Source organism: Mustela lutreola, chromosome 4, assembly GCF_030435805.1.
Source record: "Mustela lutreola isolate mMusLut2 chromosome 4, mMusLut2.pri, whole genome shotgun sequence".
In the NCBI taxonomy this organism is placed as follows: domain Eukaryota; kingdom Metazoa; phylum Chordata; class Mammalia; order Carnivora; family Mustelidae; genus Mustela; species Mustela lutreola.
In genome coordinates, this window is record NC_081293.1 from 35,810,120 (window position 1) to 35,837,883 (window position 27,764).

A 27,764-nucleotide genomic window follows, 5' to 3' on the forward strand; every position below is an offset into this window, starting at 1 on the left:
ATAACAGTAATAAATAGAAAAGAGAATATAGAGTAAATTTAATTCATCACTTTCCATATAATTCACTTAAGAAAGGAAAGTGATGTTATCAAAATATTAAATACAGAGACAAATGTCTTACCCAAAGCTATAGGTGCCATATTTGTATATGTTTTTTAGAAGCTCAAATACTGGTGGGTTTAGACTACTGTGTATGATATTCTCAAAGTAGGAGGAAAATAATGTCTACATTCAAACAATGCAGCAACTTGAGGTACTTGTCATTGAAGAAACCTGACTTCTTGTCCTTTCTGCAAGGATGGCTCAAAGACACACACCCTGAGCTATTGTAGGATTTCTGCAAACTAGACTCCGGGCTTCAGTTAATTGGAGTATTGTTGGCTAGTAGAGAGAAACATCCATTCTGTGCTCTGTGTCAGTGGGATCTTCAGTAGGAGCTGAGTACCAGCCTTGGCCAGCAACAACTTTCCTTTCCTTCAAAGGCCAATGGAAGGCAGGTGGCCACTAAGTTTTAGAGTTCACATCACAAGGAAGACATAGGCATTGTTTCATTATTTTACTGCCTGGGTGCTTGCATCTGACCTGTGGATTTCTTTTTGGCTTTGATTGGTGGACGGAAGAGTACAAATGGTGTGGATACCATTAGCATTTATTTATACCATTATTTATTTATAACTGGATAAATAAATGATGGAAAAGCCCCACAATAGAATGCTAGGCAGCTCTAAAAAAAGCACGAGGGAACTCTTGATGCACCAATGTAAAAGTATCTCAAGGATATATTTTTAAGTGAAAGAAACAATGAACAACACAGCATATCCAGTATGCTATTTTATATATAAGGAAGTTGGAGAGAAGAAATATATTCTTATATGCTTGCATTTGTGCAAAGAAAAGCTGGAAGGGTATACAAGATTCTAATAAAAATGATACATATAGAATGTAAGGGGTAGGAGGATGGGGCAAGATTTGAAACGAGACTTCTCAATATCCACTTTTATTATACTTTAATTTTTTAGTCTGAGAAGATTTTTTAAATTTAATTTTTATAATTTAATTTTTTAGTCTGAAAAGATGTTACATATTCAATTAAATACATTAACATTAAAAATTTTAAAAAAGAAAAGGTCATATTGGATGCATGAGGAGAATGGGTTAGGAAGGAAAAGCATAAAATGTGAGAGGCCAATTGAAAGGCCACTGCAGTAATCCATGGTGAGATAAGGATTCTAGAATGGTGGCAGTGGAGGCAGAGAGAAGTGGGTAGGTTTTAGAGCTATGGAGGAGGTAAATTAGAGAAGGAGGAATCCAGAATGACTCCCAGGTTCCTGTGTACCCTTGGATGGATTCACTAATTTGGGGAAGTAGAAGGAGACTCAGTTTGTGGAGAATGATATGTTTGGACACATTGAGAGGGTGCCAGACCCATATAAGGTGTTTCACAAAAGTCTGTTGGATGAAGGAATGAATAAGATGCTTTAGAAATATCAAAGTGGAGATGGGAAGGAGGCAGTTGGATTTGTGAGTCTGGAGCTCCATGGGGGAGTCTGGGCTAGGGACTCAAATTTGCGGATCATCCGTCAATAGAAGGTTTTAAAGCACTGGTAATGGAGGGGAACAGCTAGAGAATACAGAGTCAGGACAGTGGGGTTGGGACCCAGCCTGGAGGAGTTCCAAAACATGAAGGCCCCATAGTGGAGGCCAAGAAGGCCAAGAAGAGTGGGCAAGAGTGGGCCAGAGGCGTGGGAGGGCTTGGGAAGTCTGTCAATACAAAAAAGGAAAAGGAAAGTTTCAAGAAGGAGGCACGGAGTGCATGCTGAAGGCTGCAGAGCCACCAGGTATGACCAGGGTGGAGTGATGGCCTCTGGATCTGGAGAGGTCAGCGGGATCTGCCCCAGAGGCCTCTCGGGCTGCAAGGTGGACCACGGTAGACTGAGGACGATTATTGCTTCGGATAATGGCCCCACCGTCTTCCCAGTCAGCCTGGCTTGAAAACTGATGAGCTTCTTTAGCTCCTCCTCTTTTGTCCCGTTTTACCCCCAGTCTTTGCTAAATCATTTCTGAGCCCTGTCTACTCTGTTCTGACGATGTCTTCTAAATCTGTCTTTTCTCTCCTCATACAGCCATTTCACCAGTTCAAGGCCAGCTAGCTCTTATACCAACAAATTCCACAAACACCTGCTGGGCACTGCCAGTTTCTCCTGAGTGGGGCATAACCCCCCTCTCCGTTCTTCCTTTCCCAGATGCTTCATATGTCCCCTCATTCGCTCTCCCATTGGATCCACTCAGGTGGCAGCCTTATTTGCCAGTTCCTTTCTTTAAAATGGGGTTCTGGGGCAGGAAGTCAGCTCTAGTTTCTGAGTGTCTGCTACTTAGCGGGTGGTGTGAAAACCTGACATTCACTGTGAAAACCTGACATTCACAATCCCATTTCCCCCATCAGAGTGACTCCATTCTCTACCCCGACCCACCCCCGTTCTGTCCTGGGAGGCAGCAGAAGCTCGGAGGGCTGAGGATCCCTTTCAGAGTGCTGGAGCTAGTGAAAAGGACAGAGCCAGAATTGAAGCCAGATCTGCCTGATGCAGGGTTTCAGCGGTTTTCATTTTAGCCAGATGTTGAATATGGTCAAGCCCCTCCATGAAGATGGTGCTTCTCTGTGCAGCCTAAGGTAAAAAAGTGGGTGAAGACCGGACCACGGAAGTTGAGAGTGGAGAGCCCTTCCAGAAATCCTGGCCAGCCTGCCACCCCATTTCAGGGACCAAAGTGTACATCTGTTCTGCAGGTTATCCCCAGCCCGTTCTCCACTCTCTGTTCCCCTCTGCTGTCTTGTTTTTCGCCATTGCACTTAAAATGATCTGACCTACTGTCCATTTTTTATTTATTTATTTGTGATCTCTGTAAGCCTCATATGTTTTTAAAAAACTTTATAATTTATTTATTGAAGTATAGTTGGCATCCAAAGTTATATTATTTGCAGGTATGATACATAGTGATTCCACAATTCTGTACATTAGGCTGTGTTCACCCCTATTTGCTATGTGTTTCTGTGCAACACTATTGTAGTATTATTGACTCTGCTCCTCCTGCTGTGCTTTTCATCCCCATGACTTATTTATTTTATAACCGAAAAGTTATAAAGTTTATACCTCTTAACCTCCTTTACCTGTTTCAACCTCCTCCCCGCCCAGGACCCCGCCCAGTTTGTTCTCTGTATTTGTCATTCTGTTTCTGGTTTTGTTTGTTCATTGGTTTTGTTGTTTCGATTCAGGCTTCACAGATGTTGGTCTATTAGGTTCACTGCTGTAGCCCCTGTCCTTAAACAGGACCTACCCTACTGCCGGTACTCAGGATATATTCTCTGAATGAATAAATGAAGCCATTAAGGTAAAATCAAAGTGAAAGAAAGCGAAGAGTGAAATCTGGAGTTGCTTCAAACAAGCTAGTGAGTGTTCCTGGCTCACTTTTGGGGGCTGCAGAGGCCAAAATGAAGCCATGGGGTTTGTGGTAATTTATTCCTAAGAGTGAGGTGAAGTGATTGTCAGCAAATGCAGTGTCTGAGATCACACGTCAATGAGGAGAAAGAATATGGCCTCCGTATACTGTCTCAGTCATCTGTTGTTGCAGAAGAAACCACCAGTAACTTTATGATTGTTCCAAATTCTGTGGTCAGGAATTTGGGCAGAGTTCACATGAGTGGCCCACTGACATCAAAACATCAAATGGCATCATAAGAGATTACATATTTGGCCACATTCAGCTGGTGTGTGGGCCAGACTGGCAGATTCAAGAAAGCTTTACTCACCTGTCTGACTGCTCAGTGTTCCTCACGAGGTGTTTTTTTTTTTTTTTTTTTTTTTTTTAATATATATATGTAAACATGCTTAACATGAGCTTCCTGTCAGCCTGGTGGGCTTCCAAGAGGGGGTTTTCCAAGCTGTGAAGGCAGAAGCTACAGATCTCTTAAGGCTTGGCCTGAGAAGTCACACACGCTTACCCCACTTTCTGTGGGTAAAGCAAGTCACAAGCCTAGCCCAGAATAAAGGAAAGGGGAAGAATTTACCTCTCAAAGACAGGGAGGCAAAGAGTGGGCAGCCCTCTGTTAGTTCACCAGCGCTCGTTAGGAGATTAGACTGTTAGGATGCCTAGAACTGGCTTCCTCCCAAGAGGTACTTCACAATTCAAGAAGTTAATGAGAATTTAGAGTGCAAAGATAATTTGCAAAATTTTCTGAGAAATTGAGTACGGTTAAATCAGCAGTTAATTCCAAACTTGCCAGGTTGATAGATCTGTAAAGAGGAACCAACTGGAAGGTGAATGAAATTACTGGTTGAAACCAGTTTTTTTGTTTTGTTTTGTTTTTAAGTAGGTTCCACACCCAGCATGGACCCCAGCTCAGGGCCTGAACTCACGATGTTGAGATCAAAACCTGAGCTGAAATGAACAGGATGCTTAACTAACGGGCTGAGACAGCGAGGTACCCCTGAAACCATTATTTTATTAAAGAGGGACTTTCATTATTTTAGAGAAATAATTTCTTGAAAAATACGTGTGCACATAAAAACTTCCAGCAATTATAAAAAACATAAATAAGAAAGTAAAAAATTGTCTAAACTCTTCCTGTACAAAGAGGAAAAATGACAATCTTAACATTCGGTGAGGACCATTTTAGACATCTCTTTATGCTTCTGTCCACTTAGGAGGACAGCTGGCTCTCTGGTTGGCTGACTCAACACATAGATAGACAGAAAGTTGATAGATGAAAAATTGAAAGAAGGAGATAAGATAACATTATACTTGTTATTCTAACAAAATATTAAAATAATGTTTACTTAAATTAAAAATAAAATTAAAATGAAGGAAGTACAAACTTAAAATAAGGGCTGTTAACTTTAATGCTATTCTTTCCTAAAAGATTGCATGAAAATTATGGGGAAAATATGCAACCATCAAGAAGTTGGATTTATAGAAACTATATGTTAAAATTTCATAGACCATATTAGTACTTCCCTACTATAAAAGTTGAAGTGATTGGGGCGCCTGGGTGGCTCAGTGGGTTAAAGCCTTTGCCTTCCGCTCAGGTCAGGATCTCAGGGTCCTGGGATGGAGCCCCGCATCGGGCTCTCTGCTCAGCAGGGAGCCTGCTTCCTCCTCTCTCTCTCTCTCTCTCTCTCTCCTCTCTGCCTACTTGTGATCTGTCAAATAAATAAATAAATAAAAATCTTTATTAAAAAAAAAAAGTTGAAGTGATTAGTCTTTTTTTTTTTTTTTTTTTTTTTTAGATTTTATTCATTTATTTGACAGAGAGACAGAGACACAAGCAGGCAGAGAGGCAGGCAGAGAGAGAGGGGGAAGCAGGCTCTCCGCCAAGCAGAGAACCCAATGCAGGGCTCCATCCCAGGACCCTGAGATCCTGACCTGAGCCAAGGGCAGAGCTTTAACCCACTGAGCCATCCAGGCGCCCTGAAGTGATTAGTCTTCTAACACCTCAGCTCCTGATTCTTGTGGCTTATGCTATTTTTACTTTGTAAAACTTATATTGTTTTTCTAATATAATTCCCACAGGTGTTAGTTCTGCATTTAAACAGGTTTAGTGATAATCATGGTTTCTTTGTTTCTAAATTCTTCATTTCGATTCATCTTTTGGTTGGATGCATTTTGTCCCCCTGTCTTGCAAATGAGTTTATGGTTGGTATATTCCCCACATTCTTTCCTGTTGAGAATTTTGTTGATTTTATAACCTTAAGTAATGGGTATCGTGTTCTTCGACACTCACATCTTCAGACACTTTTCTGTTATGTTCCATCATGGAGTGATGCTACTGAGTATCTGATTGTTTCCCCCTTGGACATTTCTTGATCTTTCTCATTCCAGATGCCTGTATATGTCTTTCCACGTCTTGAACTTCAGTTATGTTACCTGGTTAGGGCTTCTTGATGATAGATAATTCTAGGTCACTTTTCCCAGCTGTGTCGTATGTCCTTTTCTGATCATGGCATTCACCCCTTTGATGGATTTAGGGAAAATATCCTATGTTATATCTCTGTATAGTTTTTACATTTTGCACGTCTAAGTGATGTTGTGTTGTTGCTACCTTGTTGGGCTCTTTCATCTCTTCGGGAACACCAGTCATACCTACGTTGCGTTATCCACATGTGTCCTCCTTGTCTGTCCTCCTCTAATTATGTGAATATGTTTTCCCCTCTGCATTATTTTATCTCTAGCCTTCTCCTCATGCCACTGATTTGCTTTTCACGTATGTTATTCTATTCCTACCTGTTTCTAATTTATCTGTTAGATCTGAACTGCTAGTGTTTTGACCTCAATTTATTTCCTTAACTCTGACGTCTCTTTTACTATCTCATTCCGCTGTTTCAGCATCTCATCTTTGAGTCCCTGCTTTAGTGATTACATAAATTTCTACCCTTGAACAACACTGGTTTGAGCTGCATGGGTCCACTTCCATGTGGATTTTTAAAAATTAGTACAGTACTGTAAATATGTTTTCTCTTTCCATGATTTTCTCATAATTTTATTTTCTCTAGCTTGCTTTATTGTAAGAATAGAGTATATAATTATATTTCATACAAAATATGCACTAATCAACTGTTTATGTTACCAGTAAGACTTCTGGGCAACAGTAGGCTAGGAGTTATTTTCGGGGAGTCAAAAGTTAATACAGATTTTTGACTGCATGGAGGGTTAGAGCCCCTAATTCCTGCATTGTTCAAGGGTCAGATGTACTTGTTGAGGTCCTTTACAGGGAAAACTATTTGTAAAAAAACTCCTTCTAACCTAAGGGCATGCTTTCATTTTGATTTTTTTTTTCAATAGTTTTATTCATGTTCTGTTGCTTTCTTCTTTCACTGTTATTATTGTAATATGTTTGTATAGTTGCTGTAACATTATTTTTTTCCATTTGGCTCATTCTTAATATGAGTTATTTAAATGTTAGTGTTTGTTCTGACATCGTGTGGTTGAGTTCTCCATGTCATTCTGCCTTCTTTGATAGCAGTTGTTTTTCTGCTTTAAGGTACTATTTATTCTATGTACTTTTCCATAGTATCTACTTCATTAAGGGGCGCCTGGGTGGCTCAGTGCGTTGAGCCGCTGCCTTCGGCTCGGGTCATGATCTCAGAGTCCTGGGATTGAGTCCCGCATCGGGCTCTCTGCTCAGCAGAGAGCCTGCTTCCCTCTCTCTCTCTCTGCCTGCCTCTCCATCTACTTGTGATTTCTCTCTGTCAAATAAATAAATAAAATCTTTAAAAAAAATTTAAAAAAAAAATAAATCTTCATTAAATGTCCTGTATCAGAGCACATTCCACTAAGCTAAGGACCACCCACCTTCTAGACCTCAGTGTAGCTCTCATTTTTAGGCCAGTATCTTAAAAGATAACAGATTTGGGTGCTCCTTCTTACCTTGGCTAAAATGATATTTTGGGGCTTTTCTTCTTAATGGCTTTTATGGCTTTTCTTTACACTGGTTCCTTATCACCTCAAATTTACTTCAAATAATACTACTCAGAAATTTAACAATTTTACTCACTTACCCTTTCTTCACGTGCTTCTACGGAGTGATGTGGGATTAGAAGTCACTTAGTACTATCATAAAACAGAACAGATATATTTTCCTTGCTTGTAATCTTTTGAAATTTTAACTAAAGTTTTATGCCATTCCTTTGTTTTGTTTTTGTTGGTAAAATTTTGGCTTACTCTTTGCCTTTTCATTTCTCTCTTTCTCTGAGGAATAAAATTCTTTGGTGGGAAAATTCAGACTGTATTGTAAGTTCAGATACAACTGAAGTAAGTAAGCACCAAGTATAATTCAGGAGTCACTATTAATCTCTTACATTATTTCTTTGCATGACTTCCTATAATTATCTAAAAAATTCTTTGATAGTTTTTGGTAGATAGAGTTTTACATAGTAGGTAGCTAAAAATTGAGTTGGCAGTAAGAGAAAATTTGTGTTTTGGGTTTTTGTTTTGTTTTGTTGGTTTTTTTAAATTGTTTTTTTGTGGGTTTTTTTTGTTTTTGTTTTTTTTTGCATTAAATGGTGGAAAAATTCAGCAGAAAACAATTGCCTTATGATAGAGTCCAGATGAGATTAGTCTCATTGGAAGGTTTGTCTCAGCTTGAGTAGGTAGCAGAAAGGTCTCTGTTGAGCTCACTTAGTGGGAAGTTTCCTGTATCCTTAGCTTTTGTTATCACTGTCAGTGGTAGGGAGGATTCTTTTTTTTTTTATTTTTTATTTTTAAGGATTTTATTTATTTATTTGACAGACAGAGATCACAAGTAAGCAGAGAGAGTGAAGCAGAGAGCCTGATGTGGGGCTTGATCCCAGGAGCTGGGATCATGATCTGAGCTGAAGGCAGAGGCTTTAACCCACTGAGCCACCCAGGCACCCCGGTAGGCAGGATTCTAAGATGGCACTGAAATTCTCTTTTCCCTGTGTGTATGCTGGTATAATTCCTTCCTCTTCAATGTTAGTGGGCCTGATCAAATCAGGTGAGTGCTTTTCAAAGAGGATTTAAAGATCAAGGGTTTGAGACGTGTAGCTGGTGTTCCCCTGCTGGCCTTGAAGATGCAACCTTTATGGGTTCTGCAGCTACAAGGAAATGAATTCTGCCAGCAACCATGTACTCTTGCCAGAGTTCTCCTCCTGTGATACCTCAGCCCCAGCCAATACCTTGAGTTCAACCTGGTGAGACCCTGAATAGAGAACCCAGTAGAACTGTGTCCAGACTTTTGACCTACACAACTGTAAGGATACCTACAGATCTGGTGTTGTTTTAAGCTACTAAATTGTGGTAATTAATTATGTAACAACAGTAAACTAAAACAGTATATGAATTTTTAACAAGTACTTTTGGCTTTAAGTGATTTGCTTTATTTTAATTAAGCCTGATTTTCTCCCTAAAGGGAAACTATAATTTCTTATTTTATAATTTAGTTTTTCAAAGAGGAAGCCTTTGTTATTCTGTTTCCAAATCTTGTTGAGTTTTGTTGCTGTCTTTTCTCCCCCTCTCCTCTGGCCACGTTTCTTCCTCAATACGGGCTCAGAATGGGGAATCTCGATTTTTGCTGGTCCTAATTATAATTACAGCCTGGAAACATTGATGAAAATGGTTTAAAAGTATAATGGAACCCCATTTTAGTGGTAGATTTAGAGATGTGTAGGTTAATGGCAAATGGTAAATTTGATGTGTTCTTAAACATTTACTTTTAATTTTTAAAATTAACTTTCTTTCTTTACATTCTAACCACTGCCAAATCATGACTGGGCAGCTAACTTAATTTTGACCAAAGGAATGTATTTATGTAACACACCCAGATAAAGAAATACACATTTCCAGAGCTCTAAATTTTCCTGAAAGTTCCTCCTACTTATTAATGTCCCCTCTCCTCTCAAGGTAATCGCTATCCTGGTGTCTATCACCATAGGTTAGTTTCACTTGTTTTGGAAGTGTGTGTTCTTTTTTTCTTTTTGGCTGCTTTAGTTCAATATTATGTTTGTGAGAATCATCTGTGTTGGTGCGTTGAGCAGTAGTTGGTTCACTCTTGTTGTTTTATAGAATTTACTTCATGAATATACCACAATGTATGTACCCATTCTTCTATTGTGGAACTGCAGGCACTTTATTCTTGTGGAATGGGTTGGTTTCCTTTGGGGCTATTACCAGTAATGCTGCTATGAGCATTCTGATACATGTATTTCGGTATTTTTTTAAATGTTTATCATATATTTAGAAGAATATAGGGGCACCTGGGTGGCATAGTTGGTCAAGTGTCTGATTCTTGGTTTCAGCTCCGGTCATGATCTCAGACTTCTGGGATTGAGCCCCACGTTCAGCTCCACATCCAGCATGGAGTCTGCTTGGGATTCTGTCTCCATCTGCCTCTGCCCACCCCCTGTTTTCTCTCTCTCTAAAGTAAATAAATAAATCTTTAAAAAAATGTTTAAAAAAAGAATAAACATATATATAATCAAGTTTAATAGATGTTAAAAAATAGTTTCCCAAAGTTATTGCATCAATTTATACTCTCATCAGTAGTATATGAGAATGACAGTTGCTTCCTGTCTTCACCTACCATTTAGCATTGTAGTTTTTACCATCATCATCATCATCATCATCATCACCACCATCATCATTTTAATTTTTTTTTTTGGAGTTTTTTAAAGTAGTCTTTATGCCCAACGCGGGGCTTGAATTCACAATCCCAAGATCGAGACCTGAGCTGAGATCAAGAGTCAGACGCTCAAATGACGGAGCCACCCAGGTTCCCCAACAACATCATCATTTTAGTTTTTTAAATTTTATTTAAATTCAACTTAATTAACATATATTGTATTACTAGTTTCAGAGGTAGGGTTCATTGATTCATCAGTTGCATACAACACCAGTCCTCATTACTTCAATGCCCATCAGCCAGTTCCCTCTTTCACCTTACCTACCTCCCATCCAGCAATCCTCGGTTCCCCATAGTTTGCCTCCCTCTCTGCTTTCCTCTTATTTTATTTTTCCTTCCCTTCCCCTGTGTTCATATGTTTTGTCTCTTAAATTCCACTTATGAGTGAAATCCTATGGTATTTGTCTTTCTCTGATATTTCATTTAGCATAATACCCTCTAGTTCCATCCATGTCATTGCAAATGGCAAAATTTCACTGTTTTGATGGCTGAATAATATTCCATTGTATATATATATACACCACCTTTTCTTTATCCACATTCATCTGTCAGTGGACATCTGGGCTCTTTCCATGTTTTGGTAATTGTGGACATTTGCTGCTCTAAACATCGGGGAGCATGTACCCCTTTGAATCACTGTGTATTCTTTGAATAAATACCCAGTAGTGCAATTGCTGGGGTGTAGGGTAGCTCTATTTTTAACTTTTTGAGGAACTTCGATACTGTTTTCCAGAGCGGCTACACCAGTTTGAATCATTATCCTTTTTAGTTGTAACCCTTCTGATGGTATTGGTGGTATCTCAGTGTGCTTTTAATTTGCATTTCACCTGATGAGTCATAATATTCAACACCTTACCATATGTTCATTGAAGGCTAGTAATTTTTTAAACTTTGGGTCACGATCCATTATTAGGTCATGAAATCAATTTCCTGCAGTAAGACCAACACTTTAAAAATCTGAAGTAGAGGGGAGCCTGGGTGGCTCAGTGGGTTAAAGCCTCTGCTTTCAGCTCAGGTCATGATCCCAGGGTCCTGGGATCGAGCCCCACATCGGGCTCTCTGCTCAGCGGGGAGCCTGCTTCCTCCTCTCTCTCTTTCTTCCTGCCTCTCTGCCCATTTGTGATCTCTGTCTGTCAAATAGATAAATAAAATCTTTAAAAAAAAATCTGAAGTAGAATAGAAAAGAGTAAATTGCAAATCATAACGGTAACTTGGTATTGTGAAGTCTTTGTTTCCATTTCATAATACATAAATATATGCATGCCTGTATCTATACACCTACATGTATATGCCTTAAATTCTTATTTATATCATAAATATATGTGTACTGAGTGACTGTGGAAATTTAGTATAAGAAATATTTGTTCTTGGGGCAACATAGGTGGCTCAGTTGGTTAAGCAACTGCCTTCAGCTCAGGTCATGATCCTGGAGTCCTATTGGGCTGCCTGCTCAGCGGGGAATCTGCTTCTCCCTCTGACTTCTCTGCTCTCATGCTTTCTCTCTCATTTCCTCTCTCTCTTTTTAATAAATAAATAAAATCTTAAAAAAGGAAGTATTCTTATTTCTTACTCTCAAAAAGGTTTACAAAACCTTGTTGTCTTCTGTGAATTAAAAAAAAAAAATCTACAACTTGATTAGGACAAAAAACCATGCTTATTTCATTTGCATTTAGCACACTGGAAGACAAGAGTAATAAGCTGGCATAATGGAGACACGATTCATGATGCTTTTACGGGGCCCAATTGTAAGCAAACCATTAAGATGAAATATATAAAGTAAAAGTGAAGTCTTCATACAAGAGTAAAGTCTCTGTAACTGAGCAAGGGAAGATGACTCTGACAGCAGCACACCGGGTAGGGAACAGAACAGCCCTAAATACAAAGTCCTGGGCGTCCAGACTTCTTGAAAGAGAATATGTGGAAGGCAGTCTCGGAATCTGTATGTTTCCAAAGAGTCTCTGTGATTCCGATATTCTGACAGCTTCGGGCTGGAGAGTCCAGTGAATTTCACCTTTGAGGGAAGATTTCTCACGAAAATTGGTGTGCTAAGTGTGCAGACCTTTTCTAAGTCGAACACTTACCAAAGAGTAATCTCTCCTTGTTCTTTGACCTCTTAAATTATTATTCTATAGCAGCAAAACTCAGGAGAAGCCATTTCATTGAAGAACCATTACCTGTAATTTCTGTAGAATTAGAATGGAAGGCAGGCAGCAGAATTCTTTTGCTTTCTAATCCCTCTTTATGTAGATTACAGTTCCCTAACCCTCTTTTTCTACAACCCCTTTTTTAATAGAACCCCTGTTGTGAGTTGCATACATTTCTCAATTATATAATACTTTGGTGCCTTTATCTCTGAGATTTACTGTATTGTAACATTTGTATGTATTTTAAAGTTAAATTCTGGAGGCTTTATAAGCACCCTGCTTTCTAATTAACACTGAGCATAAATGTTCATAAAATGTAGAGTGACAAATATTCACCATACATATTAGGGAATTTTCAGAATCAATCTAGATTTCCGACCCCCTCAAAGGTAAGATTTATACTGTACAGGAGAACGAATTTATACTATTTAAGAGAACGGATGTATAATTTGAACAAACACTTCCCTGAATACCAATATTACTTTATATACTAATTATGGAATTTTAAATGCCAGTGAGTTCTGTTTCCTTTGTGTGAATTTATGAATGTAATAAAACACTTTTGGAAAGCTTATCAAATGAAACAACCTAAGATTTAATTATCAGCTTTTTAAAGGTTTTATGAACCAGATCATCTGTATTGCCAAAATCACTTAGGTGGCTTAGGAATTTACAGAATTCTCCTTAATCTTCTATTTTATTCTCAGAATTAAAATGAAATTAAAATGATGTTCATTTCTTTTTTATAGTTAACAAAAATTAAGCATAGAAAATTCCAAGTCCAAAGAAAAAATTTAAAACTACTCAAAACTCTCCAACTCAGATAAAAGTCCCATTCGTATTTGGTAGATAGCCTTCTAGACATCTCAGCATACACACACAAACACCTACTTTCACATAAAAAAATTAATACAATATATGACGCTCTGCTACTTGTCTTTTGGGACTAGATACGGTTTTCTATCTCCTTTTTTTGTGTTTTCATGCTAGTAAATACATACATATGTCAGAATTTTTAATGGTTACATTATGTATCTACACTCATATCCATATCTGTATCTATATATACACGCATATATACCCTACTTTATCTAACCTCCTATTGACATTGACACTGCACCCTCCCCCCATTATGTTTATTAATATCCTTGCACATTTTTTATTATGTTATATTAGTCCCCATACAGTATAGCATCAGTTTTTGATGTACTGTTCCTTGATTCATGGTTTGCGTATAACACCCAGTGCTCCATGCAATCTGTGCCCGCCTTGATACCCGTCACCAGGCTCACCCATCCTTCCATCTCCCGCCCCCCTAAATAGCCTTGCACATTAATCATTTTGCATTTGTACAGTTATATTCTTAAATTCCTAGAAGTTGGATTGCTGAGCCAAAAGGTCAATGTTCGTGTATATTCCTTACCAAACTGCTCCAGATCTGTCGTCCCATTTGCAGCTTCCACTAAGCAAAATAATAAAAGCGTGCTTGTTTTTTCATATTTTCTTAAAATTGGCTTTTGTCTTTCTTAAAAATTGATAAATGCTCAAAAGTCACTTAAAAATTTGCATCTCTTTGATTATTAATGAAATTGCACATATTTCCAAGTGCTTATTTCTTCTTTGTTTAATTGCTTCAGTATTTTTATCACAACGTTTGTCTTTTTCTCATTGCCCTGTAAGAGATCTGTGAATATTGAGATTTTGTTATTTGGGCTGGGAGTTTGTCATTTGACTTTTAACTCTGCACACAGTGGTTATTAATTTAAACTAAACATCACTTATTTGTTTTTGTGTATAAAATTATCAAAAATTTAATCATTACATCATTTTATATAAAGTTTTAAGCTTTTATATCATAGTTAAGAATGAGCATTGTCCTTCAAGGATTGCAGAACCACTCCCCCATATTTCCTCATAGTAGCCTTAGATTTTAACATTTTTACACGATAATCTTTGATCCATCTGGGATTTATTTTTGAATAAGGAGAAACCTAAGCCAGTTTTATTTTTACTTACCCCAGTTGCTGGCCAGTTGTCAGACTTCAAGAATACATACACCATTTTACTACTGATTTAAAGTGGTGCATTTTCTTATATTATTCCCTTATATATTTGAATCTGTTTCTGGGCTCTATTTTATTCAGTTGACCTCTCTGTTTCTGAGTCATTCTTACTGAGTTTTTGTTTCTGTGGCTTTGTACTATTTTTTTTTTTTTAACAGAATAAGTATCCCTTCAATTTTCTTCTTTTTCAGACGTTCTGTTTTTTCCATATTTACTTGATGAACTAAAAAGTCATGTGGTTGATTGAGGAAAAGTCCTGCTGCAATTTTCCAGTACAGTTGTATATTGTTTTTAGATCAATTGAGGGGAAATTGGCACTTTTATAATACTGAGTTGTATTTTTAAAAAATTTCCCTATGGATTCAAGCATTCTCTTCATGCTTTCAGTAGCATTTTATGTGTTCTTCATGTAGGCTCTGACATTTAAAACATTTATCTAAATATTTTAATTCCTTGATGGTTGCTATGAATAGAGAGGTTTCCTTTCATAATATTTCTAATAGTTGATGGATTTTTAAAAAACTGTTGACTTTTGTTTATTTATTTTATTTCCAGACACTTTAATGAGCACTCATATTTTTAAAAATTTTTTTCCGAAAGTCTCACCAGGTGGTACCAGGTAGTACCCAGTAACTGTATCTGCCTTATTGTAGGACATGACTTGATGCCACTAGAGAATGGAGTCTAAATTAGGAGTTTATGGACTATAATTTATACATCCAGGAAGGACCAAATATGGGCCAACCCACATCACTGAAATGCAATATAAGTCAGACTAAGTATATTAGAATATGAATAAGCATGCTGTGCTCACGAGATTATTTAATATTGTGAGATGTCCTTGGGTACTCGATTAATCTCTCAGGCTTAATCTTTGTGAATTCCGTATTATTTATGGGTGCAGTAGAAAGGCTGGATTTAATTAAGCCTGAAGATAGAATTTCCCTGTTTGAGTAAGGAGTCTGTTGAAGGATGGAAAGGAAAACTGAACTGTGTTAATCAAGAATAGGAGTTTATGAGGTTGTGAATTCCAGCCATGCTAATTTTTTGTATAACCCCGCAAATAAAATATAACTTATCTCATCAAGAGTGATCCTCCTTCCTCCTTCCAGTAAACACCAACTGCCCTAACTACCCACATGCCAACCCCCCATAAGTAGATGTAAGATGGTCTCACAATGCCATCTGGTGGCCACCTGGGGAACTGTAGGAACTGGTCTCTTCCCGTTGGACCTCTTGCTGGGGTTGGTACCTGGGAAGCTAGATCTAGGCTTGGAAACAAGCAGCTGTAGCTGTAGCTACAGGCAAAGAGAGAAGATAATCAAAATCCAAGTCCTGGAAAAGGCTTGCTGAGGGAGCCGGAAACAAGGAAGAATCCAAAAGGCACAGGAGTTGTTAAAGAGCAAATTCGATATGTGAAAAGAGAGGTCTGCAAAGCAGTTCCAACAGGAAAAGCCTGAACTGAAAAAAAAAAAAAAAAAAAAAAGCAATGGAACATCTCAGAGCAGGGATCAACTTAACTGTATGCTTCAGTCAGTTCCAACACTTTGCTTCAGGGGTTTCTTCATTTACCATTTTTGTGTATGTGTGTGTTAATTTTCTTACAATTTTTTCCATAACTTAAAACACAGATAAAAATTCCCGAACAGCAAAGTCTACTCTGCATTTACCTTCCTTGCTTTCTCTTTCCCCTCTTCCTCCCTGGTCCCCCCTTTCCTCCCTCCTTTTCTCTTTTCTTTCCTTTTCAGCTCTAATTCTAGTGTTCTCAGGAGAATGCCTTCTTTCTCATCCTTCATTCTGTTCCGGAGCCAGAACTTAATCCTAGTTATACCTGATAAGCCTAGGGATAGTGCTTGTGCGTCGGCTTGATTGAGGAAAGGGACCTAGCAGTTGTGAAAAAATTCAGGTGCTACTAACACCTGAATCCTTGGAAAGAATCAGGAGCCCCTCCCACATAAGCATCAGCCCTAGTCCTCCCATTCAACCCAACACAATTTCCCCAAGCACCTACCTTCAAAATTTATATCTCCTTTATTCACTGCCACATTCCCAACTTTTAAAATAGCACCTGGCATACAGAAGAAACTCAATTAATATTTGTTGAAGGAATAAGTAAATATTCTTGGTGAATAAGAAAACGTGGCCGATTGCTTTTTATTAATATTTCAGTTTTGCCTTGTCGTAAGTGCTACAGTGATGCCTATTTTGACTTTTGTGGGATAATTTAGACAAAACACGTGAGGCTATTTCTAGCACAAAATAATTATTTTTAAAGTTCCAACCCACCAACTGAGAGGCTTTCGGAAAATAACCTTTTGGTAATTTGGGGGTTCTCTACCTTTCCTTTTCCTGTGTTAAGACTGTATCTTTTATATACATCCATGAATTTAAAGAAACCAACAAAATGACAGCTTTTACCTGTCTTGGCTTCTTACAGGCTCTTTGCATTCTTCCTAAAGTAGAAGCTAAGACCATTAAATACAGAGAGAAGAAAACAAATTTGGAAAGCTGAAAACCATTAAATATTTAGCAAAAACATCTTGCTGTGTATGTTTTCTGTTTGCTAAATTTCTTTTGCTTTGGAAATCCTTGATGGGCAGAGATGGAGAACTATTTATTCTCTGTGTAGAACTAAGCACAGAAAAAATGTTGGCTTCACCTCCTATTTTTCAGAATTGTGCCCCTTTTTTGTGATCCTTCTCAGGAGAGGAGAGATGAGGTAGGCTGTTTTTATTTTATAGAATTGTTCTTCTGACGTTACTCTTATGTGAGAATTTTCTGGGTGTAAAAAAAATAATGATTACTTGCTGCTTCCCATTCCAAAGCCCTAGAATTTCCTTAATATCTCACAAATCTCTGTGATCTTAAAGAAATGCTCTCACCACAGTGCAAAAGGGAAGTTAAAATGAATTAAAAGCCTGTCTGAATTAAGACAACCCAGGAGATCAGTGAGTGTGTAATATTAGAGTGTGGTAGACCTTGGTTAATGTGTGAGGATGTGTCACCACATCCCACGTCAGCTTGACATTTTGTTCCTGGCTGATTTCAGTGGCAGTGGTCATGGGGGGGAATGGATGTTTAACCTTTGGTTCACTGACTGTGGGGAATCGGGAGAGCCTGCGAGGTTCGAGAAAAGCATGGCCTGGCATTACAGACAGAGGGCAGCAGTCCCTCTGGCTGAGCCTATGACCTGGATGGAAGTAGATAACATCCCTAAGCCTTAGTTTACCTCGCTGTAAAATGGGCGTTACGATGCCTCCTTAGAAGGGCTGTCCTGAGGAATGGAGCTGCTCAGTAGGTAGAAAGCCTGGTAGCAGCCTTCGGCCTCTGGTGCTCGGGAGTGATCCCAGAGTCACGTGTTCTCTTTCTACTTGTCCTCCAGGTACCTCGGGATCACGCGGCCGCTCACGTACCCCGTGAGGCAGAACGGCAAGTGCATGGCGAAAATGATTCTGTCTGTCTGGCTGCTTTCAGCCTCCATCACCTTACCCCCGCTCTTCGGTTGGGCTCAGAACGTGAACGACGACAAGGTGTGCCTGATCAGCCAGGACTTTGGCTACACCATCTACTCCACGGCAGTGGCGTTTTACATCCCCATGTCCGTCATGCTGTTCATGTACTACCAGATCTACAAGGCTGCGCGGAAGAGCGCCGCCAAGCACAAGTTCCCCGGTTTCCCCCGGCCCGAGGAGCCAGACAGCAGCATCTCCCTGAACGGCATGGTGAAGCTCCAGAAGGAGGTGGAGGAGTGTGCCAACCTTTCGAGACTCCTCAAACACGAGAGGAAAAACATCTCCATCTTCAAGCGGGAGCAGAAAGCGGCCACCACCTTGGGCATCATCGTGGGGGCCTTCACCGTGTGCTGGCTGCCGTTCTTCCTTCTCTCCACCGCCAGACCCTTCATCTGCGGCACGGCCTGCAGCTGCATCCCGCTGTGGGTGGAGAGGACCTTTCTGTGGCTGGGCTACGCCAACTCTCTCATTAACCCTTTTATATATGCCTTCTTCAACCGGGATCTGAGGACCACCTACCGCAGCCTGCTCCAGTGCCAGTACCGGAACATCAACCGCAAGCTGTCGGCTGCAGGCATGCACGAAGCCCTGAAGCTCGCCGAGAGGCCCGAGAGACCTGAGTTTGTGCTGTAAGGTCACTTATCACTATTCTCCTTTTATCCCCATCTCCAACCACCACTGCCGCCCCCTCTCCCCCCGGTACGGACCCTCTCTGAGCATGTCCCAGAGGGCTCCCTGCATCCGTAGCCAGCCAATTTTCTACTAAGCAGATCAGATTTGAATTCAGGACACTGTGGACTCTAGCCCTCCACCCAGCAGAGTTCCCAGAGCCCAAGTCAGGTACTTAGAGGGCCTGGGAGACTGGACTGGTATGTCCAGGGACTGCAGCAGGTGTGATGGGCAAGGAAGGTGGCATTTCCTACCCCTTTCCCGTAAACAGTGTCCAAGCCGTGTCCCGCAGCTCCCATTCTTGTAACGCCCTTGCTTTCTGTTGCTGTGACTCTTCTATTCAGTAAAGCTTTTGTGATGCTCTCATCCTTTGCTGATCAAGTTGTTGGAGGAAGGAAGCAGATTCACACGAGCTAACAGGAAGCAGCCTGGGACACAGGAGAGTGGATAGCACAGGGAGGAGCCAGGGTTAAAGTCTTGAAAGCTGCAGAGCTTTGAGGAGGCGCTGCCCATTTCGGAGGAGGAAGGAACCCATGGTTGCTGAGTGTGTCTGGGAAGCCTCTGCCTTTCTCAGGAGCAGTTGCAGCAGGGGCTGGGATCTGAGGGCCAGTGATGATAAGGAATAGGGGTGTCACATGCAACCCACTGACTAGTGAGTTTGGCATGGTGAAGAAGGAAGGAGACAATAGAGTAATTAGGGTTGTTTGTTAGCACACCGCCCCCTGATTTTGCTTAAAATATGAGGCAGAGGCAACATCCTTCTGTTTGAAAGCTGTTTGAGGGCAAAGAACCTGGAATGAGAAGATGGAAGGTGCAGAGAGGGCAGTGGCGGGCATGAGAGGAGGAGGTACTCCTCTTCACTGGACCTGGTGGGCAGGAGCAGCCAGAGGACCATGGGTTGCCTGTCAGCCATGTTGTCTAGGCCCTTCATTTGACAGAAGAGGTAACAGACCTGGGAACTAAGGCAGCACTCTTAGGTCTAGATCCCACCTCATCTGACTCTTATCCCTGTAAATTCTTCATATATTAGATTCCTTGATGAGTAACAACCATGTCAAAGGACACCTTCTTCCCTCTAGCTGTCCCAGAAGAACAGCCTTGCTTCAGGTGAATGCCAAAGTGTCCTCATGGATCACAATGGCCTCCAGAGGCTCCAAATCTAGGATACCCCCCAAATGACTCTGAATACCTCTAGGAACGCAACCTGTTCTCTAACTTCACCAACATAGCATCCAGGTATATTTGCCTCTGGGCCGCTAGCTAGTATGGAGGCTTAGGTGTTGTTTTCCTGTTAGTCTAAGACAGGGGTCAGCAAATTTTACTCTGGAGGGCCACATAGTAAGTGTGTTAGGCTTTGCTAGCTGCGGGTCACTTGAAATTACTCATCTCTGCCTTTTCAGTGAGAAAGCAGTCATCAACACAAGTAAGCAAATGATGATGTAAACTTTATTTACAAAAACAGGCTGCCAGTTGAATTTGGCCCACAGGTCATAGTTTGCTGCCCCTGGTGTAAGAAAATGACTGTTCTTTCATTACATCTCACTCTGTTTGATTTGTAATTATTGATTTTTTAAAATAATAATAGAATATGAAAATCATTTGGAATGGTTGGTCTAAATCTCCATTAACTTCAGGAAATTTCCATTAAGAGAGTTGGAATAACTGCTGTTTTAAAAAAATTTGACACCAGATAGCTTTCTATTCACTTTCCATAGGGGAGGACCCCTTTTGAAATTCTTGCTCCTAACTGTGCCATACATTGTGAAGGATGCAGAAAATACATGATGTTTTTCCTGTCCTGCATATATTTCTGTTGGGCAGTCTGAGTGTAAACATACATATATGCACAGCTACCCTTTTCATAATGAGAGCAATGGAAAGTTGGAAAAAATAAAAGCTAAAGGATTCAAAGCAGAGGAAAATAACTCAGAGCTTACCCTAACCCTCATCAGGGAAGATCTTGGAGGATTTGGGCTCCAGTATGTCTCTGAAAGTAGTCAAGCATTTGTAGCTAAAGGAGAGTAGAGACAGCATCCATGTAAAGGCACCAGTGGTGGGCCTTCTGCAGAGGACAGTCAGGCTGGCGCTAAGCTCTGGGGTGGGGCAAGATTTGGGAATCAGAGTGGGAAGGTAAAATGAGATCAGATTGTGAAGACTCTCCCCTTCCAGCCCCAGGATTTTGGGATTTTAGTGTAGACAAGTGGTTCTCAGCCAGAGTTGGTTTTGCTGCCAGGGAACATTTGGCGGTGTCTAGAGACATGTTTGGTTGTCACAGTTGGGAGAGGGGAGGACCTACCGGCATCCAGTGGGACACAGCTCAACATCGCCTAACACAGGGGCAGCTCCCCCACAACAAAGCATTACCCCACCACAAATTCTATAATGCTAAAGTTGCAAAACCCTAGTATGGACAGAACAGAGCTTCTGACTAGATCTCTGTGAATAGGAGAATGGGAATCATTGAAGAGATGGAGATGGATCCAGGGGCTCCAGGTGAGATGAATCAGAAGGCAGAGGCAGGAAGTAGTCTCTTCAGTGGCTGGTTTTTTCCAGAAACCTTTGAGACCTGCTACGTACAAGGTATAATGCCAGGCATGTCAGGGGGTGGAAAGATGAAGAGGTGACAGTCCATGCTTCTGGAAGCTTTCATCCAGTGCGTTGGGTGGGGGGATGATGTGGTAGTCGTAGTTAGTGAGAGACTAGTAATCAGAATATCCCATACTGAAGAACCTAGATGTCCATCAACAGATGAATGGATAAAGAAGATGTGGTATATATACACAATGGAATACTATGCAGCCATCAACCCCCACCTACCCTGAAATCCTGCCACCTGCAACAACATGGATGGAACTAGAGGGTGTTATGCTGAGTGAAATAAGTCAATCAGAGAAAGACAATTATCATATGATCTCTCTGATATGAGGAATTTGAGAGGCAGGGTCGGGATTGTGAGGGATAGGGAGGGAAAATATGAAACAAGATGGGACCAGGGAGGGAGACAAACTGTAAGAGACTCTTAATCTCAGGAAACAAACTGAGGGTTGCTGGGGGTTGTGGAGGTAGGGATAGGGTGGCTGGACAGTGAGGAGGGTATGTGCTACGGTGAGTGCTGTGAGTTGTATAAGATTGATGATTCACAGACCTATACCCCTGAAGCAAATAATACATTGTATATTAATTAAAAAAAAAAAAAGAATATCCCATACTTGCATTTCAGTACACACCAGCTGGGTAGCCCAAACAACTCGTAACTCTACAGGAGTCTCTGGAAGAGTGACTGGTGTCTAACCCGTAGCTCACAGCAAACCTTCTCAGGATCCTTTGTGCCCCAACCCATCTCTCCAGTGCCTACGCTTCTTGGCCAGCCTACAGACTTGAATCTCCTCCCTCCAGTGTCTCCAGCCCTTTCCTCCCTCTGTGGCTGCTTGGGTTCTAATTTTATTCACTTATGCCCCCAACTCCGCCTTCTTGGCTTTATCCCTACATAATGGTTTCCTTTCTTTTCTGTGTAAATGCTCTACTAGACTGTGTATTGCTCCTTCCAAATATCTACCCATGTCTTCCCATTTTCTTGATCAGCACAATGAGAGACTCAGGAGTCCAGCAGGCACTTGGGTAGGCAGTGGACAGAGAGAAATGCTGTTCCTGCTTCCCTGGTCTGTTCTAAGTTATAACCTCTTTCACCTTTTCGCAAGTATCGGAATCTGGTAATACAAAGCCAAGTGTGATAATGTGATATAGCAGGGATTCTTCTGTTTTTCTTTTTAAATTGACAGCCTCTCTTACGGAGTTGCTTTCAATTGCCATAAATTGTTTTTAAGGGTCACATCGTGAGGATTTTTGTTCTTTGACACTGTTATTGTGAACAATATAGAAAAGCAGTTTTGGGCGCACCTCCGTGGCTCTGTTGATTGAGCGTCTGCCTTCAGCTCAGGTCATATCTCGGGGTGCTAGGATTGAGCCCCGCATCAGGCTCCCTGCTCAGCAGGGAGTCTTCTTCTCCCTCTCCCTCTGCCCCTCCCCTAGCTTTCTTTCTTTTCCCCTCTCTCTCTTAAATAAATAAATAAAATATTTTTTTTTTTAAAGAAAAAGTTGCCGTTTTTGAAATACTTCCATATAAAATAATTCTATGAAATTATTTTGAAGTAGCTCTCCGTTCGCCTCTCCCTTCTTCTCCTTGGTGATCGTATTGCCTTTCTGTTCAAAAAGCCTCTTAGAATCCCGGTTGATTGCAGTGGTGAATTGTGACAGAGTAACCTTGGGTTCCTTTTATGAGTTCTGTCAATCCGCTGCTCCCAGCTTTGTGCTGAAGCTTTAGAGTTCAGGGTGATTCTACCTTTTCTTTATGAAAACCAGTGGTTTAAAAAAAAAAAAAAAAAAGAAAGAAAGAAAGGAAAGAAAAGGAACAGATCCTAGTAGGAACTGGGAGGAAGCACCAAGGCCCTGAAGCTCTGAATATCTGTGCTGGGATGTCACCTTAAAGCCAGAAACAAATGACACCTTTGCTATTTCATGGGTTCCCCTCCACGCCCCGTTCTATTTTCCTCTTCATTAACTAGCAGTAATTCAACTCCTTGTTTTCATTAAATCATCAGTGAGTAATAATCACAGCTTGTTTGCTTTGCTGTTGCCTACTTTCTCACTTTGCAATATCTCTTTAGAATAGGAAAGGCAGGCAATTGGCTTTTCTTGCTTCTTTGAACGTGCTTTTTCTTTTTTGTTTTCTGAGTAGATACAGATAACACCAAGTAAAATCAAGAAGCACAGGGATGTCCAGGTGGTTCAGTCAGTTATGCATTTGCCTTAGGTTCACATTGTGGTCTTAGGGTCCTGGGATCGAGCCCTGTGTCCGGCTCCCTGCATCTTCAGGGTGACTGCTCTCCCTCTGCCCCTCTTCCTCTCCCCTCCCCCTGCTGGTGCTCATGCTCCGTCTCTGTCTCTCTCAAATAAATAAATATAAATAAATGAAATCTTTAAAAATAAATAAAAATCAAGCAGTATAGATAGGTATATAAGAAAAATAAGCTTTGGGGAAAGGTAGAGTTGGACCTACTCAAAGCAGATGGGACAGCAGGGACAGAGGGGCACAGATGTGGTTGGAGCAAATAAGGAACGTGGGGCAGGTCTTCAGCAGTACCTGGAATCTGGGTTGATTAGAGTCAGCACGGAGGGCCAGCTAGGCAGTGTGGGTGGGGGAGAGAGAGATGAAGCCTTTGGAGCAGGGATGAGACCAAGGCAGCATTGTAGACTAGTTCACAATAGAAGGGAGATGGGTTAGGAGACCAATATAAAATGAGGTCTTCTGCCATGAGGGCCCACACAAGGAAGGTGGCGTTGAGACCAGGAAAGAGGCCAAGGATGTCTGAATGTTCAGTGTTGTCCTCGCAGGTGGATGGTGAAGGGGTTCAGTGCATTTCATGAACCAATCCAAGTAGAGCGGCGCTGAGCTGCAGGGAAGTGCAGTGTCTCCTCTGTGCTGAGATGGTGGAGGCCCCAGCCTCAGAATAGTTGGGGAGCATCATCGGGGATACAGCTGTTTCCGGTGCCCACTCCCACAAACCCAGGAGCCTGGAGGGGGTTTGAGCCGAAGCATGGTCCTTCTCTTTAGGCATCATTCTGTGAAGTGACAGACAAAGAAAATGAGAGCTGGGGTCTCATGGAGAAGCTGATCCTTTCACCAGGAAAACCCATCTATCCAGTCCTGAGAGCCAAGTGAGAGTAGGACTATTATTGGGTTGGGGAGACAAAGCCTGAGGGTGTGGTGGTACCAGGCCCTGGAACCTCAACAGACCTAAGTCTCAAGCTTGTGGATAGTGTTTGGTAAGTGAAGTCCTATGAATATACAGAGTTAGGGGACTGTGGATCTGGTGGGAATGTGGCTCTGCACCAAGGAAAAAGAGATTGTCCCTCAGTGGTTGGCCAAAACTTCTCCAGGATTCATGCCACTTCTGTGAATCTGGGAGGAAGGAAGTGAGGGAGATGGGGTTCTCTGGTTTTGGCACATATGTCTTTCTATGATGCACCCTCCTGGGCCTGAAAGGAAGAACACTTCTCATACGTGGATGTCATTATTCTTTTCATGTGGGATAAGTGCAGTAGTATTTTGCAAGGATTTTTGAGAGTGGAGCCATTTTTGGCTACAGCTGTATTATAAAAGTGAATTTCTAAATGGGTTATCTGGGGCTGATTTGCAAATATATTAAGGCCCTGGCAACTTAGAGACACTATAAAATTTATGAAAAGAGCCACAGCACTCTTTCTTTCCTTTTAGAGAAGCTCATATAACCCCTTAGAAACCACACATGATTCAAATGACTGAATGCTGTCAAAATTAAATCTACCCACCACAAAATGAAAAGTCACACTTACGGTTCTGCTAAATCATTTTCTTGTCTTCTCTCTCTCCCTTTCTCTCTCTCTTTCTCTCTCTTTATAGACAAAACTCTGACTACTGTAGGAAAAAAAGTCATGATTCATGATCAAACGTGGAATAATGAAAACGAAATCAACAAGGCAAGACAGAGGTGGAAACAGAACTCAACCATTTGCTGAGGCCGCGGAATGGAGCGCGGCTTGTCCTTTCCTGGGGTGGCTGAGACGTGACAAGCAGAGTGATCTGTTGTACAAAGCATGTTGTGAGAGAGATGGTGACCTCTTGTCTTTTTCTGTGGATCAGTGCTGTTGTGTGCCAAAGAAAATAGTTTTCCGTTTAAGACGGCCAGATCAGCTCAGCGGTAAGCACACAAACAGAACTGAGTCCCAGAAAAGAAGCCGTTTCTGGTGCTTTGTGTACGTCCAAGCCCCTACAAATGGAAGAAAGTTCCAATGCGCACTTCCCATGCTTCCAAGTCTAGGCATTGTGGTGAATATTCAGGAATCATTTACGAGACAGAATGTATTTTGTGGCAGGACAGAAGGGTGTGTTTTTCCAAGCAAACTGTGGTAAGCGTAGCGTTGAATGTGTTGCATGTCCGTGTTAGAAAACAGAATCCCGTCATCAGCTAATACAAATGATGTCCCAGAGCAGTGTCTGGTTCAAGCTTCTGTCAAATAGTTTTGCTTTTTTGCAGGGTCCCTGTGACTTCCCCACCGATGTACTTTTCTTTGTGAACTCTTGTATTGTTATGGTATCACTCAGGAACAGATCTCAGGATGGAGAGAATCATCAAACCTAAATAAAGCTTTTTCTTGTACTCACACTTCTTCTGAAGGGTCCTGAGAGGGGAGGAGGGTTCCTTTGGTAGGCTTTGTACCTACCTGGATGAAGAGCAGGGGCCACTGAACTGTGCTGTCTACCAGCATGGCTGTGGGCATAAAACTTCAGGTGTAGATATCAGGTTGACACAACTGTGGTGGGCTCCCAGGCCGGACAATAACCATGTGTTTTGGGGGAGGAAGTATGGGAATAAGAAAGGTTTCCATGGGAAGTTATGATGCTTTCAGACATGGAGCATCAACATTGTTAATTCTTGGGCAGCATTGTATTAAAGGGAACCATGTGACTTGGAGGTCACCTGGGCTGCTACTGGGAAACACTCAGAACACTATTCTCTTCCTTTAGGAGGATTTGTTTTCATGTTCTCTGTAACCTAAATCAAATGTGTGCCTGGCCAGTTCTGTTCTTCTTCCCTCTCCCTCCTCAAAGTGGTAGACATGAAGGCAGGTAAACCAGAAAAGGCCCTGATGCAAATAGTTTGTTGGGTTTTTTTGTTTTGTTTTTGTTTTTAATGTACAAGTAATATGTAATAAGACAGGAAGATGGTGGATCGGAAGAGTACCTCCAAGGGGAGAAAGTGAACACAAAGTTTTGTTTGATAAAAGAGAACTGACAGAGAAAATTATTTTCCTACAAGAAAGGTAGCTGTTCTCTTCCAGAAGACTATGGAATTCCAACGTGGATTTTGGATATCTTCTGCTTTCACTGAACATTGCATCTCACCAGACACAAGGAAGGGTCTAGAGGGGAGGTGGGTGCTGTCCTCTCAGACAAAGCTTGTACAGATTCCTGAATCATGGATTTGCTAAAGTGACTGTATATACTTATATTCATAATTTAAATGATTAATTCTGGTCAGATAAATGTTGTTAAATTTTAAAAATGTTTTATTACATTACATCAAATAAAGTTTATTTGTAGCTGTAATAAAGCAAATTAAGTAACGATTTTTAATGGAAGGTCTGCTGTCTTGAATATTGCTCTACGTAGAACAGCAGAAGGCCAAGTTTTGTATGTTTTGCTAAAATCCTAACAGGTAGTTAAGACTATCTATAATTTATTGCGTTTCAATATGAGGATTTATCCAGCTCGTAACTTTTTTTTTTTTTTTTTTTTTTAAGAATGACTCTTCATTCCTTGACTTAATTAGTGGGCATTTATTGGGCTTATGCCATATTCAGCACTGTGGACATCAAGGGAGCAAAGATGGATAAAGCAGGTCCTTACTCTGAAGAAGTGTGCCATTAGAGAGAAGATATATGTTTCTCAGATAGTTGCCATATCACACAGTGAACGGTGTGGCAGTGTGTAGGGAATGTCCTGTTTCTTTCCTGTAGTAGAAGACAAGGCATTATGGTTAATTGGGTTGACTCAGGTTTTTAAATAAGTTTGTTTAATTTTTTTTTTTTTTTGGTCATGACCTTAGTTCTTCACATTGGCTCTTTATCATGCCTGACTCGAATGCTTGGTTATTGAACTCTACTTTCTTGGCTACAGGGGCTGGCCAGTGTGCACCGTGCTTTACGAGCATAGCTGCCAAAAGAAAGGAGGGAGTAGAAACTGAGAGAGAATGAGAGAAATCTCAGACACTTTATACTGCTTCCCACATGACATAATTTGTGCCAAAGGTACAGCTTTTGTTTTAACCCAGAATTGGGGAAATCACTGAAAGAAACACTCTACACATATTTTATGAATGTTCAGCAAGAATGGCTGTGATGACTCATGTCTCTTCTCACTCAGGGGTGTCAACTGTCAGCCTGCAGGGCTGGGTATTGGGAAATGGTGCTTAGGAAACAGTACTTGTAAGCTGTCACTTAATGATGGTTACTTAGTGTTTGATTTTGTTATGTTCATATTAAGCAGGGGCACGCATAGAGTTCCTGTTTTCTGGAAATGGTTTCATCATTCTTAAAGCCTTTGCCACAGTGTCATGTGCTTGACATGCTTGTATATGTTTTTAGTGATCAT

The 27,764-nt window shown here is 40.9% G+C and overlaps 1 protein-coding gene across 3 annotated transcripts in view; it reads left to right on the forward strand.

The window, feature by feature from the left end:
• Window positions 1-26,752, forward strand: part of HTR7 (5-hydroxytryptamine receptor 7) — an 86,422-nt gene extending 59,670 nt beyond the window's left edge. Inside the window, exons 2-3 of one of the 3 annotated variants that reach the window (XM_059169491.1) lie at window positions 17,067-17,112; window positions 17,776-18,534. In XM_059169491.1, the coding sequence (XP_059025474.1) occupies window positions 17,067-17,112; window positions 17,776-18,378 (649 nt within the window). In that variant the 3' untranslated portion in view covers window positions 18,379-18,534. Of the gene's footprint in view, window positions 1-17,066; window positions 17,113-17,775; window positions 18,540-25,013 lie in introns of those variants that run through there. The other 2 variants (XM_059169490.1, XM_059169489.1) reach the window with 2 other exon arrangements.
• The last annotated feature ends 1,012 nt before the right edge of the window (window positions 26,753-27,764 follow it).